The sequence below is a fragment of the Taudactylus pleione genome, unplaced genomic scaffold, assembly GCF_031769625.1.
Source record: "Taudactylus pleione unplaced genomic scaffold, aTauple2 ptg000016l, whole genome shotgun sequence".
Lineage (NCBI taxonomy): Eukaryota > Metazoa > Chordata > Amphibia > Anura > Myobatrachidae > Taudactylus > Taudactylus pleione.
In genome coordinates, this window is record NW_028284418.1 from 1,099,191 (window position 1) to 1,127,028 (window position 27,838).

Consider the following 27,838-nt stretch of genomic DNA (forward strand, 5'->3'; position numbering starts at 1 on the left):
GGGAAATGTCCAGTCCATCCGCAGTTCCAGCAGCAATAAACGTTGAATTCCCGAGACCTGTAGAATAGGAAAGCCCCACATTCTTCAGAAAAAAAATTTAAGACCACCACCTGCCTATTTTTATGCTAGAGATAGTTAATAATACCCCTTTTCCACTAGTTTGTCAGGTCGCACCCAGGATGATGTTCACGCGCCCATCCCGGGAGCGTCACGGCTGAGACCCGTCAGACAGGCGGCCCGAACCGGCACTAATGCCGGGTCGATGACGCCATCGATCCGGGTTACCCATTCACACTGCATCACGAGCTGGGTTGAACCTGCATTCAACCCTGCTCGACACTAGTAGGGATGAAATGCCGGGTCACTCGACCCAGCTTATTTCAACCTTGCCCTTTCACACAGCAAAATAGCCTGAGTTGCTGTGGGCTGACGTACAAAAACCTGGGTCATTGCTGGCAGTATTACACTGAGGAAGAGGAGGTACTGCCTTTCTCTATCTTGAAGGGAGCTAGCTAACACACTGTAAGGGCTGCAATGGAGTATTTAAAAGGAGATACTGGGCCTGATTCAGAGCCGCTTGCTCTGAATCAGGGCCAGGCTTTTTTTTTTTTGAGCGGCCTCTTGGCCGCTCGCATAGCTGTGGGTGGCCACCCACAGCTATTGTGAGCAGCCAGGATGATGGTCGCAATGGTCAAGACCATCGGGCTTGCGACGAGACCCTTGTGGTAGGGTCTCGCCCATCGCAAGCCCCAGAGAGCTTTCAGCTCTAACAGAGCCGGAAGCTCTCCACTGACATCACTTGTGAAGTCAGTGGGGCCGCCCCAAACGGCAGGCGTTCTCATGGGAACACCTCCGTTTGGGCAGCCACCCCCCCGGCCCGCCCACCAAACGGGGCGAGCTGTCACTCAACATCTACAGCTCGCCCCCTTTGGTGCGAGACTCGGAGCGACGAAGTGCCCGGGTATCGCGCATGCGCACGACGGAGCCGGCTCCGTCGTGCGCATGCGCTGTGGGCCACCATCGACCCGGTTGCGAGCGCTCAGCGCTTGCGACCGGGTCTGAATCAGGCCCACTGTTCTAGTGACCAATGTACAATACAGAGAGAATTCTAGTGAGCTATATATAATACAGCATTCATACGAACTCACCTCTATACAATGATCAGGGCATTCTAGTAACATGTTCACCAAACCTCCTGACTTTTAACCACAGAATCTGGACATCGTGTATGTGACTCATACCCAAGAAAGGAAATGTGCAACCTCACAATAAGGACATGACTACATCCTAGGCAGGTACCGCTTCTTACATTTCTCCATTTCCCTTTAAAGCTCCCTAAATTGCTATTCACGAGTGGTGTTAATGTCTCCTAACATTCAAACAGTTACGACAAGGGTGACGCAGCACAACAGACAGCTTAAATCGGGTCAGATGGGCAGTTTGTGTAGAAAATTAATATATGATCAGGAATATATATACATTCCTCCTGGCATATATGAATTTGGAATTGGGTTAGAAGGGGGAGTGGCCATGTCCCACAGTGTTTGTCACCCCTAGCTCCTACCCACATGTACTGGCATTTAAGTGTATCACCACTGAAAAATTGCAATAATTAGGAGCAATGTGTCACTGTGCAGGGCTTTTTTGCTTACCAATCAATTTCACGGTCACCAAGAACAGGGGTAGTGTTTCCCCTTAATGTTTTTTTCCTGACTATAGTTAAATTTGATTTTTGTCAGTACCAAATTTCCCTTGAAATCAGGTAAAATTACCTCTCCAGCTTAGGGGCATATTCAGTTAGCCGTGGGCTAATTGTCGAGCTGGACGGGATTCAATTAGCGGGGATTCCACGCGCGAGTCCCCGCTGTTTGACTTTACCTCGCACCTCATGTAGGTGCGAGGTAAAATCAGCATGAGGCCGACCCTATTCGGCCTTGCGAGAGAGGTTATTACACACTGATTCCGCAGATCTCGCAGTATCAGTGTGTTCTCACGCGGGAAAATAGCTATTTAATTGAATAGCTAAACCCCACGTCGCGGGGCTTTAGCCTGTCAATTAGCCGGGGGTGAAATCCAATGGCTAATTGAATATGGCCCTTAGTGTCTCCTTTTATGCTTTTTTTTTTTTATTTTTCCCCCATTCTTAATACATTTTAATGTTATGTATGTACCACAGCATTTTAACTCAAATAGTTTTTATTAAAGAGATAATGTTTCAGTACAGATCATATAAATCAGAAAAACAGACAATATTTTCTATTTAGAATACACACAAAAAAAAATTACATTATATATAAAACAGTATACAATATATAGCATAGAGACAAAATATAAAATAGAATAGGTTAAAGTAAATTAAAATATAAATCAGAATAGAATAAAAAATAATAACAATAGCATATACACTCATTGGAATTTAGAAACCAAATAAGTATATAACCACAGAATTACATACTACATCTATTTGAAACAATAACATTATTATCAATAGAGGGCATCCTTAAATCATGGGAATCATAGAAATCAGACCAAATTCGCCATTGAGTTAATGGGGATGAAACGGACGTAGAGTATTTAAAACCAAAAGTTTCCATTTCAAAGCTTCTTTGAATCTTAGGGATTATTAACGGAAGAAGGCGAGGGATGGGTCTCTTCCAAAATTGCGCCAAAGCCGCTCTTGTAGCTATAAAAATATGTCCGATTACATATTTATTATAAGTATGCACTGAAAGGGGAAAGTAATGTAGGAGGGCAATCTCAGGCAGCTGAGGAAGAACCTCCTTGGTTATCTGGGTAATTAACTGGAAGACTTCTGTCCACAGGGAGAAAATTACCACAGCATTTTAATGTTATGTATGTACCACAGCATTTTAATGTTATGTATGTACCACAGCATTTTAATGTTATGTATGTACCACAGCATTTTAATGTTATGTATGTACCACAGCATTTTAAGTGCAAATTTTGACCAGGTACAAAAACAGATCTGAAAATCTGTAGGTATGTACATACACTATATACAAATCATTCTAGTCACCTCTATACAGTACACAGAATTCTGCTGACTGATATACAACGAGGATTCTAGTGCCCTATATACAGTACAGTACAGAGTTCATTATACAATGAGAAGTTAGTGGGTGAGAAAGTCAGTTCTAAGTTGAGCAGAGAATAGAAAAATGATCAGGAGGAATATACATAACAGCCAGGGACCAGTGGCTTAAGTTCATCCCAGATGCCCGGAGGCAAGTTATAATTTGGTGCCCCCCATCACAGCCGCTGACACTGTAATGTAGCTATTCTCATGCAGACAGACTATAGATAGACGAAGGGAGCAGCTGATGGTCTGACATGGAGCTCTCCACTAGTGTATGGTGGCTTCTCAGGTGCCGGGAAGGGGTGCAATGTATTGGGCGGCTGTGACGGTACACTCCGGGTACACAGTTACAGCCCTAAGTGAGGTGAATATTGTCTCCCATAGTTCTGCCCCTGCCAGGGACGTATCTCCTGCCTCCCGCACAGTCGGATTCGTAACCCTCGTCGCGGCCCAGCATGGACATAGGGAACAGCGCCCACTCTATCCACTTCCCCCATTGTGAGAGGTGGGCGCGGTGGTTGCTGTAGAAAGGGAGCCGGCCGGCGTCTACTACACCATGGGTGCGGAGGCCGGACATACATCTAGCAGACTACATTTCCCGGCATGCTCTGGTGGATGACGTCACACTACACAAGCCGGTAGTACCAGAGCGTGGAGGCCCCGGGCACAGGGGGATGAGGAGACCGGCCACCGGGGAACAACATGGGAAATATCTTCGGTCGGAAGAGACGGAGCCGGGTCACTGAGCAGGACAAGGCAGTGCTGGTGAGAAGCGTCACCGAGACCGACTTCCTACACCCACACCCACCACACCTGGTTTTGCACACCGGGCCGATTCCCACTGCCGACACACACCCGACCCTTCACCTGATAAGGCTGGTTCTCCTTCTTGTTACTAATATACCTCCTTTTCCTACAGACACCCTCGTACCTGACTCAACATTCCTTCCTGTCCCTTCTACTCAGTGCCTCTGATGTCCATACACCTGCCTTCATCCTTTTTCCACCCACCTGCCTCTGCTGCCTGCATTCCCCGCCTCTGCTGCCTGCATTCCCTGCCTCTGCTACCTGCCTTACCCTGCATTCCCCGCCTCTGCTGCCTGCATTCCCTGCCTCTGCTACCTGCCTTACCCTGCATTCCCCGCCTCTGCTGCCTGCATTCACTGCCTCTGCTACCTGCCTTACCCTGCATTCCCCGCCTCTGCTGCCTGCATTCCCTGCCTCTGCTGTCCGCCTTACCCTGCATTCCCTGCCTCTGCTGCCTGCATTCCCTGCCTCTGCTACCTGCCTTACCCTGCATTCCCCGCCTCTGCTGCCTGCATTCCCTGCCTCTGCTACCTGCCTTACCCTGCATTCCCCGCCTCTGCTGCCTGCATTCACTGCCTCTGCTACCTGCCTTACCCTGCATTCCCCGCCTCTGCTGCCTGCATTCCCTGCCTCTGCTGTCCGCCTTACCCATACCCTCCAACATTTTAGAGTATGAACCCGGTACATGGGGGCGTGGCCACAGATAAAGGGGCGTGTCCACGGGGCTGGAGGCATCGGCGCTGGCTGGTTTAAAACTTGCAGTATAAGTGTTAATATACTGCAAGTTCTATATACAGGCGCTAGCGACGGTCAGGGCAAACTTTAGAGGAGGAAGGAGGACTGAGAATAGCCGGCTGTCACTCAGCAGCGCTGCGGGAGTCCTGTGTCCCAGCAGCGCTGCTTAAGAAATCGGGTAATTGTACCAACCCGGTACAAAACGGTACAGCCCCTGTTGCCGGTACAGACCATTAAAAAACGGTACTGTACCGGCTGAAACGGTATAGTTGGAGGGTATGCTTACCCTGCATTCCCAGCCTCTGCTGCCCGCCTCACCCTGCGTTCCCAGCCTCTGCTGCCCGCCTCACCCTGCGTTCCCAGCCTCTGCTGCCCGCCTCACCCTGCGTTCCCAGCCTCTGCTGCCCGCCTCACCCTGCGTTCCCAGCCTCTGCTGCCCGCCTCACCCTGCGTTCCCAGCCTCTGCTGCCCGCCTCACCCTGCGTTCCCAGCCTCTGCTGCCCGCCTCACCCTGCGTTCCCAGCCTCTGCTGCCCGCCTCACCCTGCGTTCCCAGCCTCTGCTGCCCGCCTCACCCTGCGTTCCCAGCCTCTGCTGCCCGCCTCACCCTGCGTTCCCAGCCTCTGCTGCCCGCCTCACCCTGCGTTCCCAGCCTCTGCTGCCCGCCTCACCCTGCGTTCCCAGCCTCTGCTGCCCGCCTCACCCTGCGTTCCCAGCCTCTGCTGCCCGCCTCACCCTGCGTTCCCAGCCTCTGCTGCCCGCCTCACCCTGCGTTCCCAGCCTCTGCTGCCCGCCTCACCCTGCGTTCCCAGCCTCTGCTGCCCGCCTCACCCTGCGTTCCCAGCCTCTGCTGCCCGCCTCACCCTGCGTTCCCAGCCTCTGCTGCCCGCCTCACCCTGCGTTCCCAGCCTCTGCTGCCCGCCTCACCCTGCGTTCCCAGCCTCTGCTGCCCGCCTCACCCTGCGTTCCCAGCCTCTGCTGCCCGCCTCACCCTGCGTTCCCAGCCTCTGCTGCCCGCCTCACCCTGCGTTCCCAGCCTCTGCTGCCCGCCTCACCCTGCGTTCCCAGCCTCTGCTGCCCGCCTCACCCTGCGTTCCCAGCCTCTGCTGCCCGCCTCACCCTGCGTTCCCAGCCTCTGCTGCCCGCCTCACCCTGCGTTCCCAGCCTCTGCTGCCCGCCTCACCCTGCGTTCCCAGCCTCTGCTGCCCGCCTCACCCTGCGTTCCCAGCCTCTGCTGCCCGCCTCACCCTGCGTTCCCAGCCTCTGCTGCCCGCCTCACCCTGCGTTCCCAGCCTCTGCTGCCCGCCTCACCCTGCGTTCCCAGCCTCTGCTGCCCGCCTCACCCTGCGTTCCCAGCCTCTGCTGCCCGCCTCACCCTGCGTTCCCAGCCTCTGCTGCCCGCCTCACCCTGCGTTCCCAGCCTCTGCTGCCCGCCTCACCCTGCGTTCCCAGCCTCTGCTGCCCGCCTCACCCTGCGTTCCCAGCCTCTGCTGCCCGCCTCACCCTGCGTTCCCAGCCTCTGCTGCCCGCCTCACCCTGCGTTCCCAGCCTCTGCTGCCCGCCTCACCCTGCGTTCCCAGCCTCTGCTGCCCGCCTCACCCTGCGTTCCCAGCCTCTGCTGCCCGCCTCACCCTGCGTTCCCAGCCTCTGCTGCCCGCCTCACCCTGCGTTCCCAGCCTCTGCTGCCCGCCTCACCCTGCGTTCCCAGCCTCTGCTGCCCGCCTCACCCTGCGTTCCCAGCCTCTGCTGCCCGCCTCACCCTGCGTTCCCAGCCTCTGCTGCCCGCCTCACCCTGCGTTCCCAGCCTCTGCTGCCCGCCTCACCCTGCGTTCCCAGCCTCTGCTGCCCGCCTCACCCTGCGTTCCCAGCCTCTGCTGCCCGCCTCACCCTGCGTTCCCAGCCTCTGCTGCCCGCCTCACCCTGCGTTCCCAGCCTCTGCTGCCCGCCTCACCCTGCGTTCCCAGCCTCTGCTGCCCGCCTCACCCTGCGTTCCGCACCTTTGCGCCCTCCTCAAACTGCGTTCCGCACCTTTGCGCCCGCCTCACCCTGCGTTCCGCACCTTTGCGCCCGCCTCACCCTGCGTTCCGCACCTTTGCGCCCGCCTCACCCTGCGTTCCCTTCCTCTGCTGCCTTCTCCACCCTTCAATCCCCATTTTTCGTTCCCGCCTCTGCTGCATGTCTCACCCTGCATACGCCCGCCTCTGCTGCATGTCTCACCCTGCATACGCCCGCCTCTGCTGCATGTCTCACCCTGCATACGCCCGCCTCTGCTGCATGTCTCACCCTGCATACGCCCGCCTCTGCTGCATGTCTCACCCTGCATACGCCCGCCTCTGCTGCATGTCTCACCCTGCATACGCCCGCCTCTGCTGCATGTCTCACCCTGCATACGCCCGCCTCTGCTGCATGTCTCACCCTGCATACCCCCGCCTCTGCTGCATGTCTCACCCTGCATACCCCCGCCTCTGCTGCATGTCTCACCCTGCATTCCACCGCCTCTGCTGCATGTCCACCTGCCAAACTACCTGTATCGGCCACCTGCTTCACTGTCTCTGCCGCTCACCAGTCTGCCTCTCCCTGACATGTCTGCCTGCCTTTTCCTGTCAGTGTGCCTCTCTCTGTCTGCCCCTCTCTGCCACCCACCTGCCTGCCTTTTGTCTGTCTGCCTTTTCCTGCCAGTGTATCTCTGCCTCCCTGCTGCCCACCTGCCTGCCTCTTTTTACCGATTCTCTGCTACCCACCTGCCCATCCCTACTGCCCCCCTTCTCCTCCTTGCCACCCACCTGCAACTCCATTGGCTTTTGCTTTTTTTTTATTTCACATGCCTTCATCTCCCTAATGATGAACGCTGCTAAATGTGGCTAATCGGCATTGTAATTATTAATGGGAGATTAAAGCATGTGTATGCATACAGCATATCTAGAGTATCAATCTAATGGCCATTTAAAATATTTGGGAATATGGACGTACACTTCTATTCTGATAATTTTACCAGTGAATGTTACTGTTATCCTATAATGCTGGGTACACACTATACGATGTGTGTACCCAGCGACGGCACGATACATCGCGCCATCCATACACACTGCACAATGCAGTGGACGACGGAGCGATGGGTAGTTCCATGCTGCATTTAGCAGCATGGCGTCGTTTGTGCTGCACAGCAGGTGAGTAGATGTGATGAACGATGCACAGGAGCGCGCAAAAGTGCATACATAAGAGACGATATGGACGATATATCTTTCCAATTCAGCTCAAAAGGACAATATCGTCCAAACGATATCATCTAGTGTGTACCCAGCTTTGGTATACAGGAAAGATGAACCCAATGTAGTAATCTGTATAATGTTACCTTGTATGTACCCCTAATGTTAATTGTCTACTAATGCTTATCTTCTTCATATTCCAGAAATTGTATCCAACTACATTATTATTCATGTACAGATTCAGAAAGCCTGCAGCTTTAAATGATCTTGTAGCTTGCTGTACCAATGTGACAATTTATTAATATAGCAATCCTAAACATTGTTTGCATTCCTGTCATTCTCACTTCTCATATTAGAATGGGAGAAGTTGTTGTGTTTTTGTTTTGTTTTTTTTATATTTACCCACTTGTTCACTAAACTATTGCCTTATGGGGGGTATCCACTTAGTGATTTAACGAAGCGATTGCACGATAACGACGTTATTGTGCAATCGCTTGCAAATCGGGCATGCTTTGGTCGGAAGCGACCAGCGATGCGCGTGCCCGCTGGTCGCTTCCCACATCTGACATCGCCCGTACATGCTGGTCAACCTGAAGATCTCGTCAGGTTCAGCATGTGCGGGGATGAGGGATGTGCCTGGACTGAACGAGTGAACGTTCAGTCTAGACACATCACTAGATATACAAACAAGAGCACGATTGCAATGTCGTAACCATGCTCTCGTTTGTATATCTATAAGTGGATACCCGCCTTAATAGACATGCCTTTAATACATTACATTTGTTAAATACACAATATTCTTCTGTATTCTCTTTGGCTCTTCTTTGTGGCAAAGACACAGCAGAGTTCTCCAAAACAGTTTCAGGTCTACACTTTCCAGGCACTCAATAAGCACTTTGCTAACTGCAATGTGCCGTTATTACCTATATGAGTTTAATTAGCATGCACCTCCCACATCTGAAATGCTGACTATATTATTAAATTCAATTAAAATGTAATAACAGTATATGCTTTATTAATTTATTAATTTATTAATTTTGTGACAACCATTACAATTAATATTTGTCATTTAGAGTTACACACGCCTTGATATTTTTATAGTAATTACTAAAAAAAAAAAAAAACACATTTAAAGAAAGTCGCATGTAAATAAATATTTATAAAATGGTTGTGTTTAAGTGACGTAAAGCATGTACTACTTGCTGTCATGAAATTCACAGACTGCCAGAAATGGAGGCTAATATGGATTATTCTGTAATCCCTTTGCCTAGAAACGCACTCCACAGGTAGATTTTACCATGATAATCTGTAACTACCATCCTGTAGTAACCTCCATTAATCTGTTTTTGCCCTCTGTGGGTCATATTATCTTTGGATTTCATGAATTTTTTTGCTAAGCAAGCAGAGTGCTTAAAATATAGCGATTACCTCCTTATTTCCAGATTGTACACTGTACACATCACTCACAATATTTTATTTTAGACAAAAATATATCTTAGATTCTTAGGGGTCAATCCATTTAGGTGCGAGTTTGTTTCATGAAACGTACACACTTTGCATGAACGCTCCCGAGAAACGCGAAATCCAATTAGAAATGCCTACTCACGCTACTCGCGTTGAGGGTGTGCAAATTTTCTATAGCATGCAACTTGAGAGAAGTGCATGAAAAAGTGGGGACACCATCCTGGACCCCCAAAAAGTGACAATTTCATTAGCAGAACTGTATAGAAGGCTGTTAGTGGGCATAAGGAAAGTACTGGGGTTTTCTTTTAAATGGTGTCAAAAGACTGATTGGTGCATTTAAAACAAATTATTAAAAGCTAACTTTTAATCTAATGCACCTTTTACACCCGAGCTAAAACCCGGGTAGCTCCTTGATGTAAAATGGGACAAAGTTGGATTCCCGGGTGGAGTGACCCAGCAATCCAGGTAATTTGCAGGGTTTAACATGGGAATAACCCATGAAACCCTGCAGTGTAAACGGCGCCTGGATCGCGCCGCATGCCTGCCGATTGGCCGGCTTCAGTGGCGCTTGGAGATGACGTCATCTCCAAGTGTCCACTTCAATGCCGGAAAAGCTGGGTCTCTGCAGACTCCTGGGTGAATGGCGCCGACTCGGGAATATCCTGGGTCGGCGCCAGGGAAATCCCGGTTCTGATCCGGATTGGAACTCTATTCCAACCTCCGGGTCAGACCCGGAATTGCGGTATAAAATGAATTAAATTAAAAGGCAGAAAAAATATGGTAATCTGAGGCCAAAAAGCAAATCTTTTTCACTTTAAAAAATACTTTAATTAAATTTAGGGTGCCTAAACTAACAAAAAAGTTGATTTGGGGTAAATTTGAGGCCATTTTTTTTTTTTTTTTTTTTGAACACCCAAACATGACATGTAATTATTGAGCCAATTAAACTAATTGAAAACTTTTTAATGTCTAATTATTGATTAGGGGGCTGTCTAAGCGACATTTTTAACTTAAAATGCAGATTTTTCCCAACCATCTCACACCCTCAGGAAGGTGCACACAAAAAATGCGAGTTTTCTCTGAACAACAAATGTGAGTTTGAAATTAGGTTGCAACTGTGCGTGCAGTGTGAGTTTGCAATGATAATGGCTTCCACAAGCCAAGTCGCACCTAATTGAATTGACCCCATAAAGTGTACCTGTCCCCTACAAATAGCAAGGTCGGACATTTTATATTTCATGTCTCAGTGATGTTACTGCTTCCTACTGAATGGAAAGGCTGAATGGTGATTTATTCCATTAAATGGCTGCCAGCCCTCAGTGTAGGTAAGAGGTAAACTTTTTAAGATGACTGCACTAAATTATCATTGCTTGTTTTCAGTCAAGTTAGGCTTTGTGTGATCTTGAAACTGATCATAATTTCTGATGAGATTAGATTTGGCAGCATGAATAATTAATTCAAATGATGGCGCGATAGCTGTATATGTGCAGCACATTGGCTAAGCATGAAGTATAATTGCCCATGTAGTCCTATCATTCTGCCCACACGATGTATACTCTGGACATCCACATGTCCTGTTTGTGAAACAATCTAGTTGAACGACTGTTTCATGTGGTGACCATTATTTAAAGAATGTACCCTCTATCCCCTGGCATTCATTGTAGTGTTAAGTGCAAATGGCTGGAACACACTGTAAAAACTGTGGTCATTTGGGCTGAAGAGGGTGCACTGTGCTATATGTTTAGATTTGACTTGAAGACTGCAACTTATGATGGTCTCTCAACCAATTGTTTGCCCAATTTGTCCTTGGAATGTCATGCTATTTTCAGTCACTACCACATGCAACAACAACCTGCATGTTCTGTAAGAAGAATCAGATGTTCTGGCAATAGGTCCTATAAAATGTAACTACAGTGGTGTGTGTCAGGGTCTTTGTATACATTGTCACCATAAACAGTCTGGATTCCTGGAGAGAGTGTTACAAGTTTCCTACCCCAGTTGTGAGGCTAAATGGTGGCTGGTAGAAAAGTGATCTTACTGATATCTTTGGACTAATAAAGGGACTTTTAATATAATGTCTGCTGAGGTACTCAACACCCTCCAAGATTTCTTAGCTTGTGCTAAATAAAATATTTGTAAAATTGTCCCCTTACATATGTGGACTCTAATGCTCTACACAATGGAAGATACTGTTCTCCATAGGATATATAATGTATAGGTAGCCTACTCTCATAGCCACTCCACTGATTGTCTCCCTACTCTCATTGGGTCACCAGAGGCCAAGTAATGCAGGTTGGGACTGCACATAGATGGAATACAGGTGAAATTATGATTACTTATACCTGCCTTTTTTGAATGTGTATTTTAAAGACAATAGCAAAGTTTGTTTTCTTATCATTGGGATCTCTGCTGATTTGTGTGTGAGTTTGGTTGAGAGAGAATGGGGTGGGGAGCATTCTTAGGGGTCAATCCAATTAGCTTTGATTATCTCGCAGGTGTGAGTCATCGCAGCAACAACCGCTCTTTATGGCAGCCCGAACTCGCACAAAGTGCTCGCAGCCACATAGGGCATATAAGTTATGGATTTCTTATATACTAGATGTGTATTTTGGGGGTCATTCAGACACGCTCGCAAGCGGGTCGATGTTCCCCCACTGCGCATGCGCACGACGGAGGGAGCTCCGTCGTGCGCATGCTCGAGACCCGGCGAGCGACGGGCTCTCCATCGCTCAGGGTCTCGCACCAAAGGGGGCGTGCTGTCCATGTTGATAGACAGCACGCCCCCTTTGGTGGGCGTGCCGGGGGCGTGCCTGCCAGACGGAGGCATTCCCATGGGAACGCCTACCGTCTGAAGCCGGCCCCACTGACATCAGTAGTGATGTCAGTGGGAGTGATTTTGGCTCTGATAGAGCCAAAATCACTCCAGGGCTTGCGGCAGCGAGACCCTACCGCAGGGTCTCCGTCGCAAGCCCGATGGTCGCGATGGTCAAGACCATCGCGACCATCATCATGGACGCTCGCATATGCTGTGGGTGGTCACCCACAGCTATGCGAGCGGCCAGGAGGCCGCTCCATTTTCATGGAGGAGGGCACTGATTCAGAGCGAGCGCTCTGGTCAGAGCGTTCGGCTCTGAATCAGGCCCTTTGTTCGATATCTGCACATGCTGTATCTATGCAGTTGGCATTTGTATCCTGTTAAAGCTCTGTACTATTTATTTTTGCCCTTTGCATTCTGATTTTTTTGAGGTCTCTTTAACAAACATGCACTGGGAAAATTAGCAATACAATAACAAGCATACACATTAAATTATTTTTTTATTGACGTGTTTGTACCTGTAAAACAGCAATGCATGCAATCTATTGTACAATAGCACTCTTTAATCCATAATAAATAGTATGCCATATTGTATTTGCCTCTAATGTATTTTATTACTGCATGGAACACACATTAAAAGCAAATAGGAATGTATGTAACTTATCACATTAATAAAAAAAAAAAAAAAACAATTTGCATATATGATTAAAGGGGTCCATACATCTGCAGCTAATTACCACAATAACCCAAATCCCCGACGCCTGGCTCAGGGAATCGGGGAAATCCAACATGTTGGATTTCACTGATTTGCCGATCCCAATGAAAAAATTATCGGAATCTGCAAATTAGGGATTTTTGACATGCAAACTTTCCCCGACTTATCGCATATCGGCATAGGGGAATTGCGGCGCTGATGTGTAGACCGCATAAGTGGTGTTAAAAGGTCTTATTAATAAACAAAGTCAGAACAGGTAACGGTGATAAATGATGCTGTGTTGCAGATGGGTTACCTATGTAGTTAGCAGAGTTATTCCTTAACTCCAAGCTAATAAGCCATTGGGCTGCTGGTTGACTCCTGTGTTTCTTGTCCTGTGTTGTCTCTCTCAGTCTTCTTTGATTAGTATACAGTATACTATGATATGTGTAATATCCTATTGCAGCAACTGAAGCAACAAAGAGACAAGCTTAAACAGTATCAAAAGAAGATCACATTGCACCTGCAACGTGAACGTGAACTGGCCAAACAGCTGCTACACGATGGAAAGAAAGAGTAAGTATAGAGATACAGCAATGTTTTTCTCAGGAAGAATAAACGGCACATTGATATTTACCCTTTTACCACTGACACTGGGTGCAAATGAGGTTTAGGAAGCAAATTCAGCAGGCAATCTAGTAGTGTATAAATAGATATGGTCATTGGCATGACAGTAACAGTAGGAAAAACAACTACATTTAAGCATTCAATAATAACTGGTTATATATATATTATAATGGCATTGTACTTGCTAACAAACAGTGCTACTGATATCATTGCTGTATGGAAGACATAATGCCATTATATTCTTGGAATTGTAAAAGTGACATCTACAGAGAGTATGACTTTATAAGGACAATTGTATTTGGTCAGTGTTTCATCTCTGCCTCAACTGTTGTTGAATAACTGAATGTAACTCAAACAGATCTTTAAAAAGCATCACTGGGGCTCGTGATGGGGCGCTAAGACGTGGGGTAGTATAGACATAAACGGCTACTTGGTTATCTCCCAGATGACCAATTTAATCACAGCAGGAGGTGACTAACTACCTTGCTGGTATATGAGCAGAATGTTACCCTAATCCCAAACCTACGAGACTGCAACCAAGATTCATAAACTAACAACCTCACACAGTACAGATGCATCTTTTTTTTCAAATCCCAGAAGAAGCCGTAACTAATACTTGAAACTGCGACCGGAAGAGCACACAGATATAACTGTCAGAGGTCATACAGATTTGGCCTTACACATCTTTGCTGCAGTCGCGCCAAAAAGCCACTCTCGGCTCGCCAGGTTTCATATGAGACTCTGCTAGTGCCGTGCATCTGTTTTGCGTCTTTTCTTTTGCAGAAAATGTGAGTCACAATGCGATGCAACTAGTACGCACAAGCCAACTGTGCTGATTAATGTGATATGCGACACTTGTATATCTGTGTGCGACTTCCAAGTTGCGTTGTGCATCATATACAGACTCTGGTGCACACAGTTATACAAATTTTGCATGTCAAATTAATCAGCGCAGTCTGTTGGCACATCCTAGTTGCATTGAATTGCAGCTTAGACAGATTTTCGTGAAAAGGGAAACCCGAAGCGAACAGAGTTGCAAGTGACCTGGCGGGTCACTCACACCACGCAAGTCGTGCTATGTAGACGCTAGATGTATGAGGACACATCAGTAAAGGGGCCTATCCATTTAATGACATGAAAATCTGAACGGCCAGCGTTCAGACTCTCATGTCGCTGTGGTGCGGGGAGCCCAACCTCCCTATCTATTAACATGCCGAACCTGACAACCGTCGTCAGGTTGACCGGCATGTTCGATAGACGGGGTTGGCAAGGACCCAGCGTGCACGCGCATTGCTGGTCCTTGCCGGCTATCCACTAGCAGACTTTCTGCACGTTCCGACCAGAACCTCCTAGTTTTGGTCGCATCGTGCAGAAAGTCGGCAAATGGATAGGCCCCTTTAGTGTGATTGACAAATGCCAATCTGAGCTGTCCGACAGATTTAACAATCCAGAGAGACACAAATCTCCAAATCAGTTACCACATGGTAGATACAGAATACAGCAGTTCTGAGGTGGAAAATTGCCTTCAGTGGGTGGAACCTTGGGCATTAGAGTCCTTAACACTTGTCACCTTTTCAACATCAGCACAGATAGCAATTCAGAGGACACACCAAAAGTACCATAGGCTTTAGCAAGGGAGGATGCAGTTACAGTATTAACCCTCTTCCACATTTGTGGCTGTATTGGTCTTGTACCATTTAGTTTGGGATGTTGAGAAATTTAAAGTAGTGTAACTCTGTTCAGGAAGTGAGAAGGGCAGGCCACACTGCACAAACTGCCATCGAGGGGATGGGAGAGTTGGGGTATTGTACGTAGGATTTATGTACAAGGTGCTCGAGTGTGGGGGAGATATAACAGCTGATATAATCCACTTGTAATGACAACCCTCTAGTTTGCAAATCGGAAATTTACTAAAGTCAAAACCGACCACAAATCCACTTTGGGCTTCGGACAAACAATCGATACTTTCACATAGATTATGATACAAACCAGAGATTTACTACCTACCGGTCAGTTTGTAAAATGACCGAAAAACAATGACAACCAGCACCAGGCTGCACAGCTAAGCTTACACTGTAGCAGAGAGACACACAGCGTAGGGTTCCTCTGCCATAATGTAAAACCAGCCCAGGACTGGAAATCCTCAAACTGGGGTCCCCCCTCCCGAGGATCAACTATTCCCCGCACCCCTGGAGGCGGTGGGTGTGGGGGTTAATGGTGTGAAATCAGATTTTAATATAGGTCCCAGCCAGCCTGCCCCTGCCAGCCTGGATTTGTTGATCAACAAGTTCCAGCATGCCCATACATTAAGGGCCTGCTGGCACCGGTAGTCCTCCTGTGAAGAAAATATTACAATAACGACAGGACACATACAACGAATGGGATAACACAAACGCACACTTCATACTTATCAACTGCTTGACTGTGCTCGGTCATCATCTTTACAGGGCGTAGTCCACTGGTCTTCAGAAAAAAACAAACTGGTCATTTGTTCCCATGAACTGTCCCAAAATGACATGTCACTCAGGAACACTGTCATTTGAAGTGAAGGCAAAGCACTTATTGGCCAAGAGACGGACGGTTTCTATGACAACGTCCGCTCTCAGCCAATCAGCAAGCTTTGCCATAGAAACTGTTCAGGTATAATAACCTGTATATTCACTCAATAAAGGGAGGATTGTCGGTGTGAGTATTCACTTTTATGTTGTAAAATATCCCAAAAGCTGGAGATCGAGGATATTTTACAAAAAAAGTGAGTACTCCCCACCAGCTCTCCTCAGTGGCATCATTGGGACGTTTTTCAAAATAAAGTTCTACTACCACCTCCTTTTGATATTTATACATCTTACATTTGTACTTATGCACTATCCTTTCTCTGTAAACCATGTTTATTAATTTTTAATGTATTATCATAACTAATGGTTTATTGTAGTACATTCTGGGAACAGCCATCTCGGAAGGCAGGCTGCAGTGTGTTTCAATAAAAAGTCTTGTATGTATTTATAATTTAATTTAAAATACCTTTAGTGTAGTGTTAAGATCCAACAACTTTGACTATGTAATGGTGAGTTTTATCAGTAGCTTTTTAAACCCTTCAGGGCCACAGTTGTTTGCAAGGTAAATAAGCAAACACATCTTGCGAACATGTTTTAGCTGGGAGTAGCACTGTCACTTCATGCACTGAGCTTTTGTTTTGCAGCACATTGGAATAGATATATTTTATAGGCACTAGGTAGAACTGACCAAACTGAAACCAATACATATTTTATGTATTATCATAGTTACCGTATATGCGATTATTCTAATATCCTTAAAGGTCACAGAAAGATCACATACTATACTTTTTACAAATTTTACATGTATTTATTTTATATCTAGAAAAGCCAAACTGCTGTTAAAGAAGAAGAGATATCAAGAGCAGCTACTGGAGAAAACGGATAACCAGATCACTAACCTGGAGAAAATGGTCAGTCTGCCCCATATGTGTTCCCAAATGAGTTGTAATCCATGTATCAGCTTTGTGTGTGTTTTTTCAGAGGCATCTCAGGCCATTTGAAAATCCTGTGTTTTCTTGCTGGGATGGTTATGTCCAGGGAGACAAGTAAATAATTATATTTTTTTTATAAATACTAGAGACACAGTACACAGCATATCCCTGCTGCTTAACATGACGATGTGATTACCTATTCTCACATTATTAAATAGTGATGCACAAATTTAAATATTGGGTCAAACACAATGTTTGGAGGTGTGACATTCAGTGAGAGACACTTGTTTGGGATAAATCTATAATTAATTTGTATTGGCCTTTGACAGAAAAACAAGCTCAGTATTTTGAACAACATACATATTACTGCAAAGATTTTTTTCTCATCAATAATTTTTCTTCAAAAAAGTTTTATTTTGGGGGAGTATATAAAGTAAAAGAATGGAAGTAATAGGGGGGGGGGGGGGGGTCCAGCAATAGAATACAGTCAATTTTGAACAATAGAACAACAAGTGAAGAAAAAGACCATAGCACAATAGAATACAATATGAATAGAGAGACTCACAGACTAAGGAGAGCTGCTTTTATCTAGTATGTATGTGTGCGTGTGTGTGTATGTAAAATATAAATATATATATATATGTATGTATAATATATATATATATATATATATATATATATATGTTTATCTGTTGGCGAATATCTTCTACAGCTCTCAAGCTAAGCTGGGAAATCTTACATAGTTATTTAGTATAAAAAAAGTAAGCTAATAGACCAAATAGCGACAGAGCAACAAATCTTGTATATAAAATTCATTGGTCTGTTTGTCTGTCTGGTTATGCATTTTGACACCCCTGCACTGATTGGGATGAAACCAACCTGAGGTGGTCCAGTTGAATCCTGGCCAGGTGTTAGGTGGGTTAGGGTCCCAGTTGGACCTCCTGTTGGTGTACGCTGGGCAGAACTTTGAACCGGGGAGCCTATTCTGGGCCTTCCACTGGATGGATTTGGACAACGTCACATAATAAAACATAACAACTTGAAGAACTTGAAGCTACTTCAGCTAGTTTAAACTAAAATTGAAGCAGATCAGATAGTGAGATATATGTAGTAGCTAGGCAAGCTCTCTTAGTAACACATTCGTGCCATGCAAACCACTTCATAATGGGAAAAGAAGCTGAAGAGGAGTATGGTATGAAAACAGTTCCCATATGAAAGTGCTATTGAACCTTATAGAAAACTTTATGAAGGAAGGGAGGGAGGGAGGAAGGGGGTCTTTACAACACTGGGCTAGGATGGCACAAGCTGCAATAAAAATATGACCTAAAACCGATCTTTGATGGGATAGGACCTGGGAGGGACAGAGATGGAGAAAACACCTCAGGCCAGAAACGCAGGGTGTAGGGGACATGACCAAAACACATGGAAAATCTGTCCCACTTCTCCACAGTTTCTCCAGCACGTCCTAGATTGTGCAGCTCACATAGCATGCAGCCAGTCAGGAGTGACTCCACAGCAATTTCATTTGCATGTTAGAAAGATTTAAACACTATGATATATGATGGAGCATAATGTATTTCAGTTCCCACTATGTGTTAGTAAGGGGAAGGCCCAGTTCTGATTCCCACTAATATTGGGAAGGTGGCTTAATAAAAGGGCACACCTAGAGTATATAACAATATCAATAAGATGTGTCACCTTTCCCACGACCCGAGATGTAAACCCGTGGGTGGAGCATGGATCAACCCTAGGGATTGAGTAACACTACTAAACCAATGTCAGGTAATATTTGAATACATAATAGGAAAGAAGGGAGTATTGCCCTTATAGGGAGGTAAAAGAGCAGAGAGAGCCACCAACAAGGATATCTTGTAGGGACACAAGTCGAGGATCAGCTTTCAAAGTACTGGGATACAGAGATTAGCAGTAGGAAGAAAGATCTCTTTATGCTGAGAAATGAACCTGACCCAGACTTGCAATGAGGCCCTCACAGTAGAGAGGCAAGGTCACGAGCATTGAGGTGTTCACAAAACATCCACCAGTGGGTAACCTTTGAAAGCTGCTGTTTCTAAAGCAACCCAGCATCTAGCAGGAGGGAGGGTGTGCCCAGTCCCAAAGTTGTGTAGTATGACAAGCTTCTTGACTAAATCAAAATAGACATAACCTGGGAATGCTAGCCTGTCCTGTTTTTTTTTGTTTGTTTTTTTCTATTAGAGCAGTTTTTGGAGATGTACCTTTCCCAACATAAGATGTTAATAAAGCCTGACATTTATGTAAATACTTCTTAGGGAAAATATAGGGGATAGTTTGAAATAAATGCATAAGTTTAGGGCATAACATCTTAAATGAAGCTAACCAGCCCAGCCAACAGATTTCATAGGAAAACCAGGATTTGGTAAAGGCCAGTAGCTGGTAAATAAGAAGTGGGAGGTTATAAAACACCTTTGCAAGGATTTTTTTTACATAATCATGATTTTCTTTAATCTACAGGTTGAAGATATAGAATTTGCACAGATTGAAATGAAAGTAATTGAAGGCTTAAAAATTGGTAATGAATGCTTAAAGAAAATGCATGAGGTAAGCATATCTTTGTGTAGGATTTCCAGCTCTGCGTACGGTCCTATATATGCTCTCCTGGCAGTTACAGAACCTTCATTCTTTGTCAGGTTATGTCCATAGAAGAGGTGGAGAGGATCATGGATGAGACCCAAGAAGGCATTGATTATCAACGGGTAAGCAGATAAGCGTTATATAATTGATGCTGTGTATGGTTGGATTGGGCGTATTGTAGCATGGCATCTGATCTATAATCTGTAAAGAGAATTAGATGGATAAAGATGTATTTTCTGCCTGCAGCAAATTGATGAACTACTGTCAGGAAGTCTAACTACAGAGGACGAGGAGGCCATTCTAGAGGAGCTAGAGGCTATGACTCAGGTGAGAGAAGTCTACTCTAGAGCCCTTTATCAACGAAGATGTAAGCCTTTATTGAGGCTGTTACTTTGAGGTCAGAAGACCATTATGGCAGGCACTTAGAAACGATGAGTCCTTTTTAGTGGTTGTTCTAGAGGAACGCCTTTACGTGTGTGTGTGTGTGTGTGTGTGTGTGTATATATATATATATATATATATATATATATATATATATATATATATATATATATATATAATAATGTGTGTATGTATATATATATATATATATATATATATGTATGTATTTTGCTCAGAGAAGAACTCAACTAGAAGAAAGCTGTACAGTAGCATTGGTATTTCTTTACCACTACACAGCACCATTTTTTAAATTTTGCATGTGCAAGATTAGACCTGTATATAGATGTAATGAAGACAGATATTAGTTGACTTTTTCAGTGCCTATTGAGCTTTCCAACCATTGTCCCAGGTTACAATGGTGGATAGAATAGATCACAATAACAGCATCCCTTTGTTTCAAATTCTCCTCTCTACCAACCTTTGAGCAGGGAAACCCCTTTTCCGTTTGCTAATCTTGAGGTAATTTTCCGCTGCTCAACTGTGTTTGAGAGTCAAAGGAAAGTAGGACCACAACAGTGCAGGTTTTGTTGATGTCGTCCTGCAGTTGTGTAACAAGTTTTCTACTGCTGTTGGTTGTTGATATTTGAATACAGATGTGTCCTTACACATGTTTGCTGCAGTCGTGCCAAAAAGACCCTTGCAGAGCACCAGGTTTCATGAGACTCTGCTAGCACTTGGCGCCTTTTTTTTTGCATCTTTTTTTTGCCAATAATGCGTTTTAGGCCGTATTCCATTAGCGGCAAAAAACAGCCATTTTTTTCACAAAAAAAATTGGCTACATTTTCGCAAAAAAAAAACCCAGGCGAAAACGGCACCAGGCGGCAAAAACTGGAGAAAAGTTTTCTCCATCCCAGACCAGGAGAAAAAAAATGCAAAATACCCATTTTTGGCTACAAATATGGGGTTTTCTTTGGACTAAACGCCACCCCCCTCTCCGCCACCCCCCTCTCCTAATGATAAATTACCGGAAAAAAAATTAATAGGTTGCGTACTTTGCCGAAAAACTATCGTGCAAATTTTGTCCCCAAAAAAAAATAGTTGAAAAACATAGAAAGCTATTTTGTTTCCCAGGAAATTACTGTTCCACGTAAATTGGGGGTACGTTGAAATGGGTGCAAGCATATTTTTGTGTTGTAATCACGCAATTAAAAAACCGCCTGCGGCGACTGCGTGCGATGTTTAAAACACTTGACGCATCCATACCACCCCCAAAAAAATGAGACCCAATTTGTTAAAACCATTTTCAATGATTTTTTTTTTTTTTCTCCCAAAATTTGCGAGGTCATTTTTCGCCAATGTATGCATCTTTACGAATTTTTTTTTCAGTCATTTATCATTAGGGGGAGGTGATGAAATGGTTCAAAGAAATTCCCACATTTTTAGTAAAAAATAGGGATTTTACATTTCTTTTCTTCTGGTCTGGGATGGAGAAAACTTTTCTCCAGTTTTTTTTTTCGCCTGTTGCCGTTTTCACCTGTTTTTTGTTTTTTTTGGGGTGAAAAACAGCCGTTTTTGCTGCTAATTGAATACGGCCCTTAGTCGCAATTCGATTAGACTAGGATGCACCAGCAGACTGTGAGTCATTTGATATGCAACACTTGTATATCTGTGTGTGACTGGGCCTGATTCAGGTTTGGGAATAGAGTAAGATAGAGCAGGTAACTGTGCAGGATGTAGTCGGCATCCCGTCATGTTCGGATGCCTATGGTCTGAATACCGGCGCCGAAATCCCGATAGGTTGGGATCCCGGCACCAATATCCCTACTGCCGGCATCCCGAAGGTAAGTGTCGGTTAGGTAGCAGGATTAGGTTTAGGCATCGGGGAGGGAGTGTAAGGAATAGGGTGCGGGGAAGAGGTGGTTAGGTTTAGGCATCGGGGAGGGAGGGTTAGGATTAGGGTGCGGGGAAGAGAAGGTTAGGTTTAGGCACTAGGGGGGAGGTTATGTTTAGGCATCGAGGAGGGGGTGTTAGGTTTAGGGTGCGGGGAGGGAAAGGTTAGGTTTAGGCACTCGGTGGGAGGTTAGGGTAGGGGTTAGAAAAATACTCACCGGTGTTCTCTATGGGTGTCGGGATGCCGCTGTCGGTATTCTGACCAGCGGCATCCCGACAGCCGGGATTTCATACCCAACCCACTGTGCACCTGGACAAACCATGTTGCAATGAAAGGGGTAAAAACACATACTTTTTTTTTTTTAATGTGAAGTACATAGTGGCTGCTTTGGCATGTAGCCCACATTTGTTGGACAGCTTTATTTTTACGCTGTAATTTAGATATCAGTTTGGACACACCTCCCTCCCAAATCTAAATCTCTCTGTACATGTTACATCTGCCCCAGCTGCAGTGCACTATGGTTTTACCAAGATGCTGAGTTACTTGCTCTATCACAGAATGTGTACACACTACACGATATGCTCCCTGAGCGATATCGTGTAGTGTGTCCCCGGCAGGCTGTGCTCAATGTCGTTCATGACATTGAGCACAGCCGCTGAACGATATCATTAACGATATCGTTCAGCGCCGGGCTCTCTTCCCCCATTTCCGATATCGTCAGATTGTGCTGCATGTTCAGGCGACGGAAACGACCAGCGGGAGTGCGCATCGCTGGTAGTTTCCGACATAATAGTGCACAATTTGTGCACGATTACTGAGCGATTGCACGATTACGATGTCGTAATCGTGCAGTCGCTCAGTAATATCGCCCAGTGTGTACCCACCATTACTCTACTCCCAAATCTGAGTCTCTGAATCTGTATACAAAGTGCTACAATGTAGCAGCCGTGGCTTTTTTTCATTCCAAGTTCTGTTGTGTTTCGTATACAGACTCAGGTGCACACAGATATACAAGTGTCGCATAAAAAAATAATCGGCACAGTCTGCTGGCGCATCGCATTGTGACTTAGAAGCCTTGTCAGAAAAAAAAAATATTCCAGACGCTAGCAGAGTTGCATGGGACCTGGCGGCTCACTCACGCTAGGCAAGTCACACTGCGTGGCATATAGAGGCTAGATGTATGAAAATGCATCTGTATGTTTATATGTTCATGGATTTGGACTGAGTTTGCTTATTTGCAGAGTTAACCAGCCAAAAATTGCATCAGGGTGTTAGGGGGAACTGGTGGTTACCCAGCAAAGTGTTTGAATTAAGCCATGAACAATATAGGTATTGAACAAAGAGTGAATAATTCAGAACGGGGATTTTTAATGTGTGTGTGTATATAATGGTCCTTTTTAAGCTCACCTTTGTGAACATAACAAAGGTGAGCTTTAAAAGATGAGCTTTATTTTACTAGTATAAAATGCATCATTTTGTATATATGTTTTGTAATTCTGTTCTTTATGTGCACGATGTTCAATTCTGTAGCTGTTTATAACCTGATGTTGCCCGTAGTCAGCTAGGGAATAGAGCTTTGTACCACCAGCAGAAATGTATAAGGTAGTATGTTGGGCTGCAAGAGTATTGTAAATGTTTAATTTAAGTGCTGAACAGTTATGTAGCAGGTAGTTACCAACAAGTGCTTGTTATCTGGTTCCTCACAGGAAGATCTGGAACTCCCAGAAGCTCCCACGGAGCCACTTCCAGAGACAACTCCAGGTAATTTATATATGGTAAATTTGTTTGCCCAACATGGTTGTGTTAAAGGCACACTAACCTAAACATGATTCTGTGCCTGATCTAGGTAAAGACCCGCTACACCTAGTTCACACAGATGGAGAGTATAAAACATTTCCGCTATATCTAGCATCACTCTTGATGATCCATGCCATATTTTATGTCATTATATTACACACACACACGTCCTATATCTATATCTGTCCTGTCTATATATGTACAGTATTTATTTAGTGTATGTATACACACACTCAAGGATTAAAAATAAAGCACCGAATCTCCTGGACGATCAATGTTTCAATGTCTGTCAAACATTTTCGTCAGGACAATCATACATCAAACACTCACGGTTTATAAATGCTCCCTTTCACTATAGCTGAGGGCTTCCTCCTGCAAGTCCCACCGATAGGCACGCCCCAATGGCGTCAAGACGTGCACCTATCACCATGGTCACAGATGGTATACAAATACATAGGTTTACATATGCCGAAACAATTTAAGCATTACAAATGCTGTATAAAGTGCTGGATATAAACCGTAAAACAAGCTATACTAGCAATAAAGTAGTAATAAATATTGATTACATAAATGTATCAAATTCAGGTATATATCAATCTTATAAATAATGGAGACATGTTGTAAATGCTACCATCTAGTGGTGACATTTTAAAATTACAATATTAATGAAAATTTATAGTATCTAGTGACCATAACTTGAAAACTAAGGACCGAAAAGATGGTGAAGTCATTCTAAAAAACATTGGAGCCCCTTGGATTCATTAAGGCCTTCATATCCCTTACAAATATCAATTTGGCTTCTTTCTGTGTCAGCAGTTTGCTGCGATTCCCTCCTCTTACCATTGGAGGCACATGAACCACAATTGTATGCTTTATTGATGTCAGGGAGTGGCCCATGTCGGCAGATTGCCTGGCTACAGGCTGCTCGCTGGTACCAGAGAGGATGGCTGCACGTATTGCAGACCTGTGAAATGCCATCCTCTCTTTAAATTGCCTTTCTGTCTTACCAACATACACTTTACCAACTTAATCTATGGTAAAGCTTAAATATTTGTCATGGGACGATGCAATTCGCTATGACACAGGTTCTCAAACTCGGTCCTCAGGACCCCAAACAGTGCATGTTTTCCGGGTCTCCTCACTAATCCACCTGTGAATCTTTTAAAATGTGTTAGTGAGTAATGACTACACCTGTACTATTGCTGGGTGACCTGCAATATGTGACCTGTTTGGGGTCCTGAGGACTGAGTTGAGAACCACTGAGCTATGGTGAAGGGGAGCACTTACAAACGGTGAGTGTTTGATGTATAATTGTCCTGATTAAAGTATTTGATAGATATTGAAATGTTGACTGTCCACGAGACTAACCAAAAAGAAAATTGCAAAGGAGAAAGCGCAATAGGATTTAACAGACATGTTATTAAAGCCAAGATTCTACAAGGTGCCATTGGAAAATATATTTATATTTGGATATTCAAGAGACAAATTTTCTTGTCAGTATCCTTTGAGAGTTGCAACTATTACAAGTATTAAAGACTCTGGCCCTCATTCAGAGCCGTATGCTCTGAGCAGAGCGCACGCTCTGAATGAGGGCCGTCCTCCATAATTATGGAGCGTCCTCCTGGACGCTCGTATAGCTGTGGGTCACCACCCACAGCCTATACGAGCGTGCAGGTTGATGGCCGCGATGGTCTTGACCATCGCGACCATCGCCACTGCGAGCCGGAGCCTGCGGTTGAGTTTTTCAACCGCAAGGCCCGGAGTGATTTTGGCTCTATCAGAGCCAAAATCACTCCCACTGACATCACTAGTGATGTCAGTGGGCCGGCTTCTGACGGTAGGCGTTGGGAACGCACCCGTCAGGGAGGCACGCCCACCAAAGGGGGCGTGCTGTCAATCAACATCGACAGCACGCCCCTTTTGATCAGACACGACGAGCGAAGGAAAGTCCTTCGCTCGTCGCGTCTGGCGCATGCGCACGACGGAGCTCCCGCCGTCGTGCGCATGCGCAGTGCACAACATCGACCCACTTGCGAGTGGACAGCCGCTTGCGAGTGGGTCTGAATCAGGCCCTCTGTTTCTTATACTCAGGAGAATGGTTACATTTTTTATATTGTAAACCAGAAGGATTGACCATAACATCAGAGGATATTTTAAGTGCTTCATATATGTGCAACCACACTGATAATAGGGATAAGAAAATATATGAGGGACTTGTGAAACCTGTGAATTTTTATATATATATATATATATATATATATATATATATATATTATAATATAGAATGCGCATAGGCTCGGCACTCTTATTTCCAAGGAGATGATAGTGGGTGCCCTCTGCAGCAACAAAATGTATATGGACAATATGGCAGCGGCACTCCTCAAAAGAGACAAATTACGAAAGGGTTGAAAACACCTCTATATTGCTTCAACGTTTCCATCTACAACGATTTTCATCAGGAAGAATATGACAAAACGTACAACACTTGCCTAAATACATGTGCAAACACCACGAGTGCTGCCGATCGGGTCCATCGGGGGTCAGGGTCTGAAATCATTGCGACGCACTGTGCAACGTGCGTGGCGCCTGACTCAGCCCTCACCATGACAACCAGACAAACAAATGATAGTCGTGACAAACACAACCACCAAAAGCAAATATAATAAATAAAAACAGACGAACTAGGTATATAAGCTATAGAAACAATACAGTGAAAATAGACATTCATGAAAATTAATCAGCTCAATGTCATGAACCGCTGGATAATGATCTTATGAGTCATCCATTAATGTGACCAGACACCACATACATAAAACACAGAACAGTATCTAGATGAACAGTAAATAAGGCAGCATCACAACAAGCACGAACATATTAATAAATGAAAGCATGATAAGGACATATTTTCTTTCAAGCCATTAGGGTGCAGCGTATTGAGCCGGTGTATCCACCGCGACTCCCTCTGTAGCAATACTCTGGATCTATCACCACCCCTAGGGCTAGGGGGAACGGGATCGATCATTTTATAGCGTAAGGTGGAAAGGCTGTCTACAATCCCTGAAGTGGCGCGCCACAGGTTGATCGCTACACCCACCAACCAATGCTTGTCGGATGGCAGATCTATACAAAGCCATCCTCTCGAGCAATGTGCGAGTAGTGTTCCCAATATATAACAGGCCACAGGGACATCTGATAAAATATACAACATCTTGACTAGTACAAGTCAATATGTGATTGATCATAAATCTGCGACCCGTATGTGGATGCACAAAACTGTCACCAGGTCGCAGATTTATGATCTATATATATATATATATATATATATATATATATATATATATATATATCACACATATATATATATATATATATATATCACACACATATATATATATATATATCACACATATTTTAGTATATAGTGGTCACTTTAAGATAACATTTTGCTGAACAGTTTTAATTCCCACTGATAGGGCAGAACTAGTAAATACTACTATTTTTGCTTCCTTTCCTTCTACAGAGAAACAAGCGGTGAAGAACAAACCCAAACCACAGCAGGTGGCTGCTTCCTAACCTCATGCAGAGTTCCTGCAATCAAAACGGTGGTTTCTACTCATGGAAGAAGCTCTGTTCAGTGATGTGCTGGAAAGTGCCGCAACCTTTTCCCTATAGAGGAGCTGGGGCCCCTTCTCACATAGCCTGGGGGCTAAGCAGTAACATCCTATCTGGTTGACATTGGAGAGTCTCTTCCTGCCTTGTAGGCCTGAAAAATCAAACAATTCCGTTTGGAAACCCTCACACCCTCTCCAGCAGCAGAAGAGTTGATAGGGATATAATGGTCAGTCATGAATCTCCTCTCCAAAAATTAAACAGCAGTATTTACTATGTTTCACCATCACAGACTGTGTTGTCTGTTTATAGATTCATTGCAAAGTCCATTTTCATTAGCTGGAGCAATAGGGTACTACCCAGTTGTGCTCTTATTTTGATATTTAAATGGATAATTACATATAATCAGTTTTTGACTTTCCGCAGACATAGGCACATGTCAGGTTCTAATGGATTACTTTAGATTGGTCACACTACTTGCACGCATCGTGCTGACAAATGATTACAACAGTGTGTTTACAAATCCAAAGTTATACTTCAATTTATTTTTGAAATAAGGTGTTGGTAAATATGCGTGTTAGGCTAAATTCCTTTTTTTCTGATAGCTGGTTTCTTATGA

General features: G+C 44.9%; 1 protein-coding gene across 1 annotated transcript; it reads left to right on the forward strand.

The window, feature by feature from the left end:
• Positions 1 to 3,686: 3,686 nt before the first annotated feature.
• CHMP6 (charged multivesicular body protein 6) lies at positions 3,687 to 27,508 on the forward strand. Its single transcript, XM_088472850.1, has 8 exons — positions 3,687 to 3,862; positions 13,284 to 13,393; positions 16,823 to 16,910; positions 19,422 to 19,508; positions 19,598 to 19,663; positions 19,788 to 19,868; positions 23,520 to 23,574; positions 27,131 to 27,508. The coding sequence occupies exons 1-8, from the start codon at positions 3,800 to 3,802 to the stop codon at positions 27,181 to 27,183; spliced, it is 603 nt and encodes a 200-aa protein (XP_088328976.1). The 5' UTR covers positions 3,687 to 3,799; the 3' UTR covers positions 27,184 to 27,508.
• Positions 27,509 to 27,838: the final 330 nt, after the last annotated feature.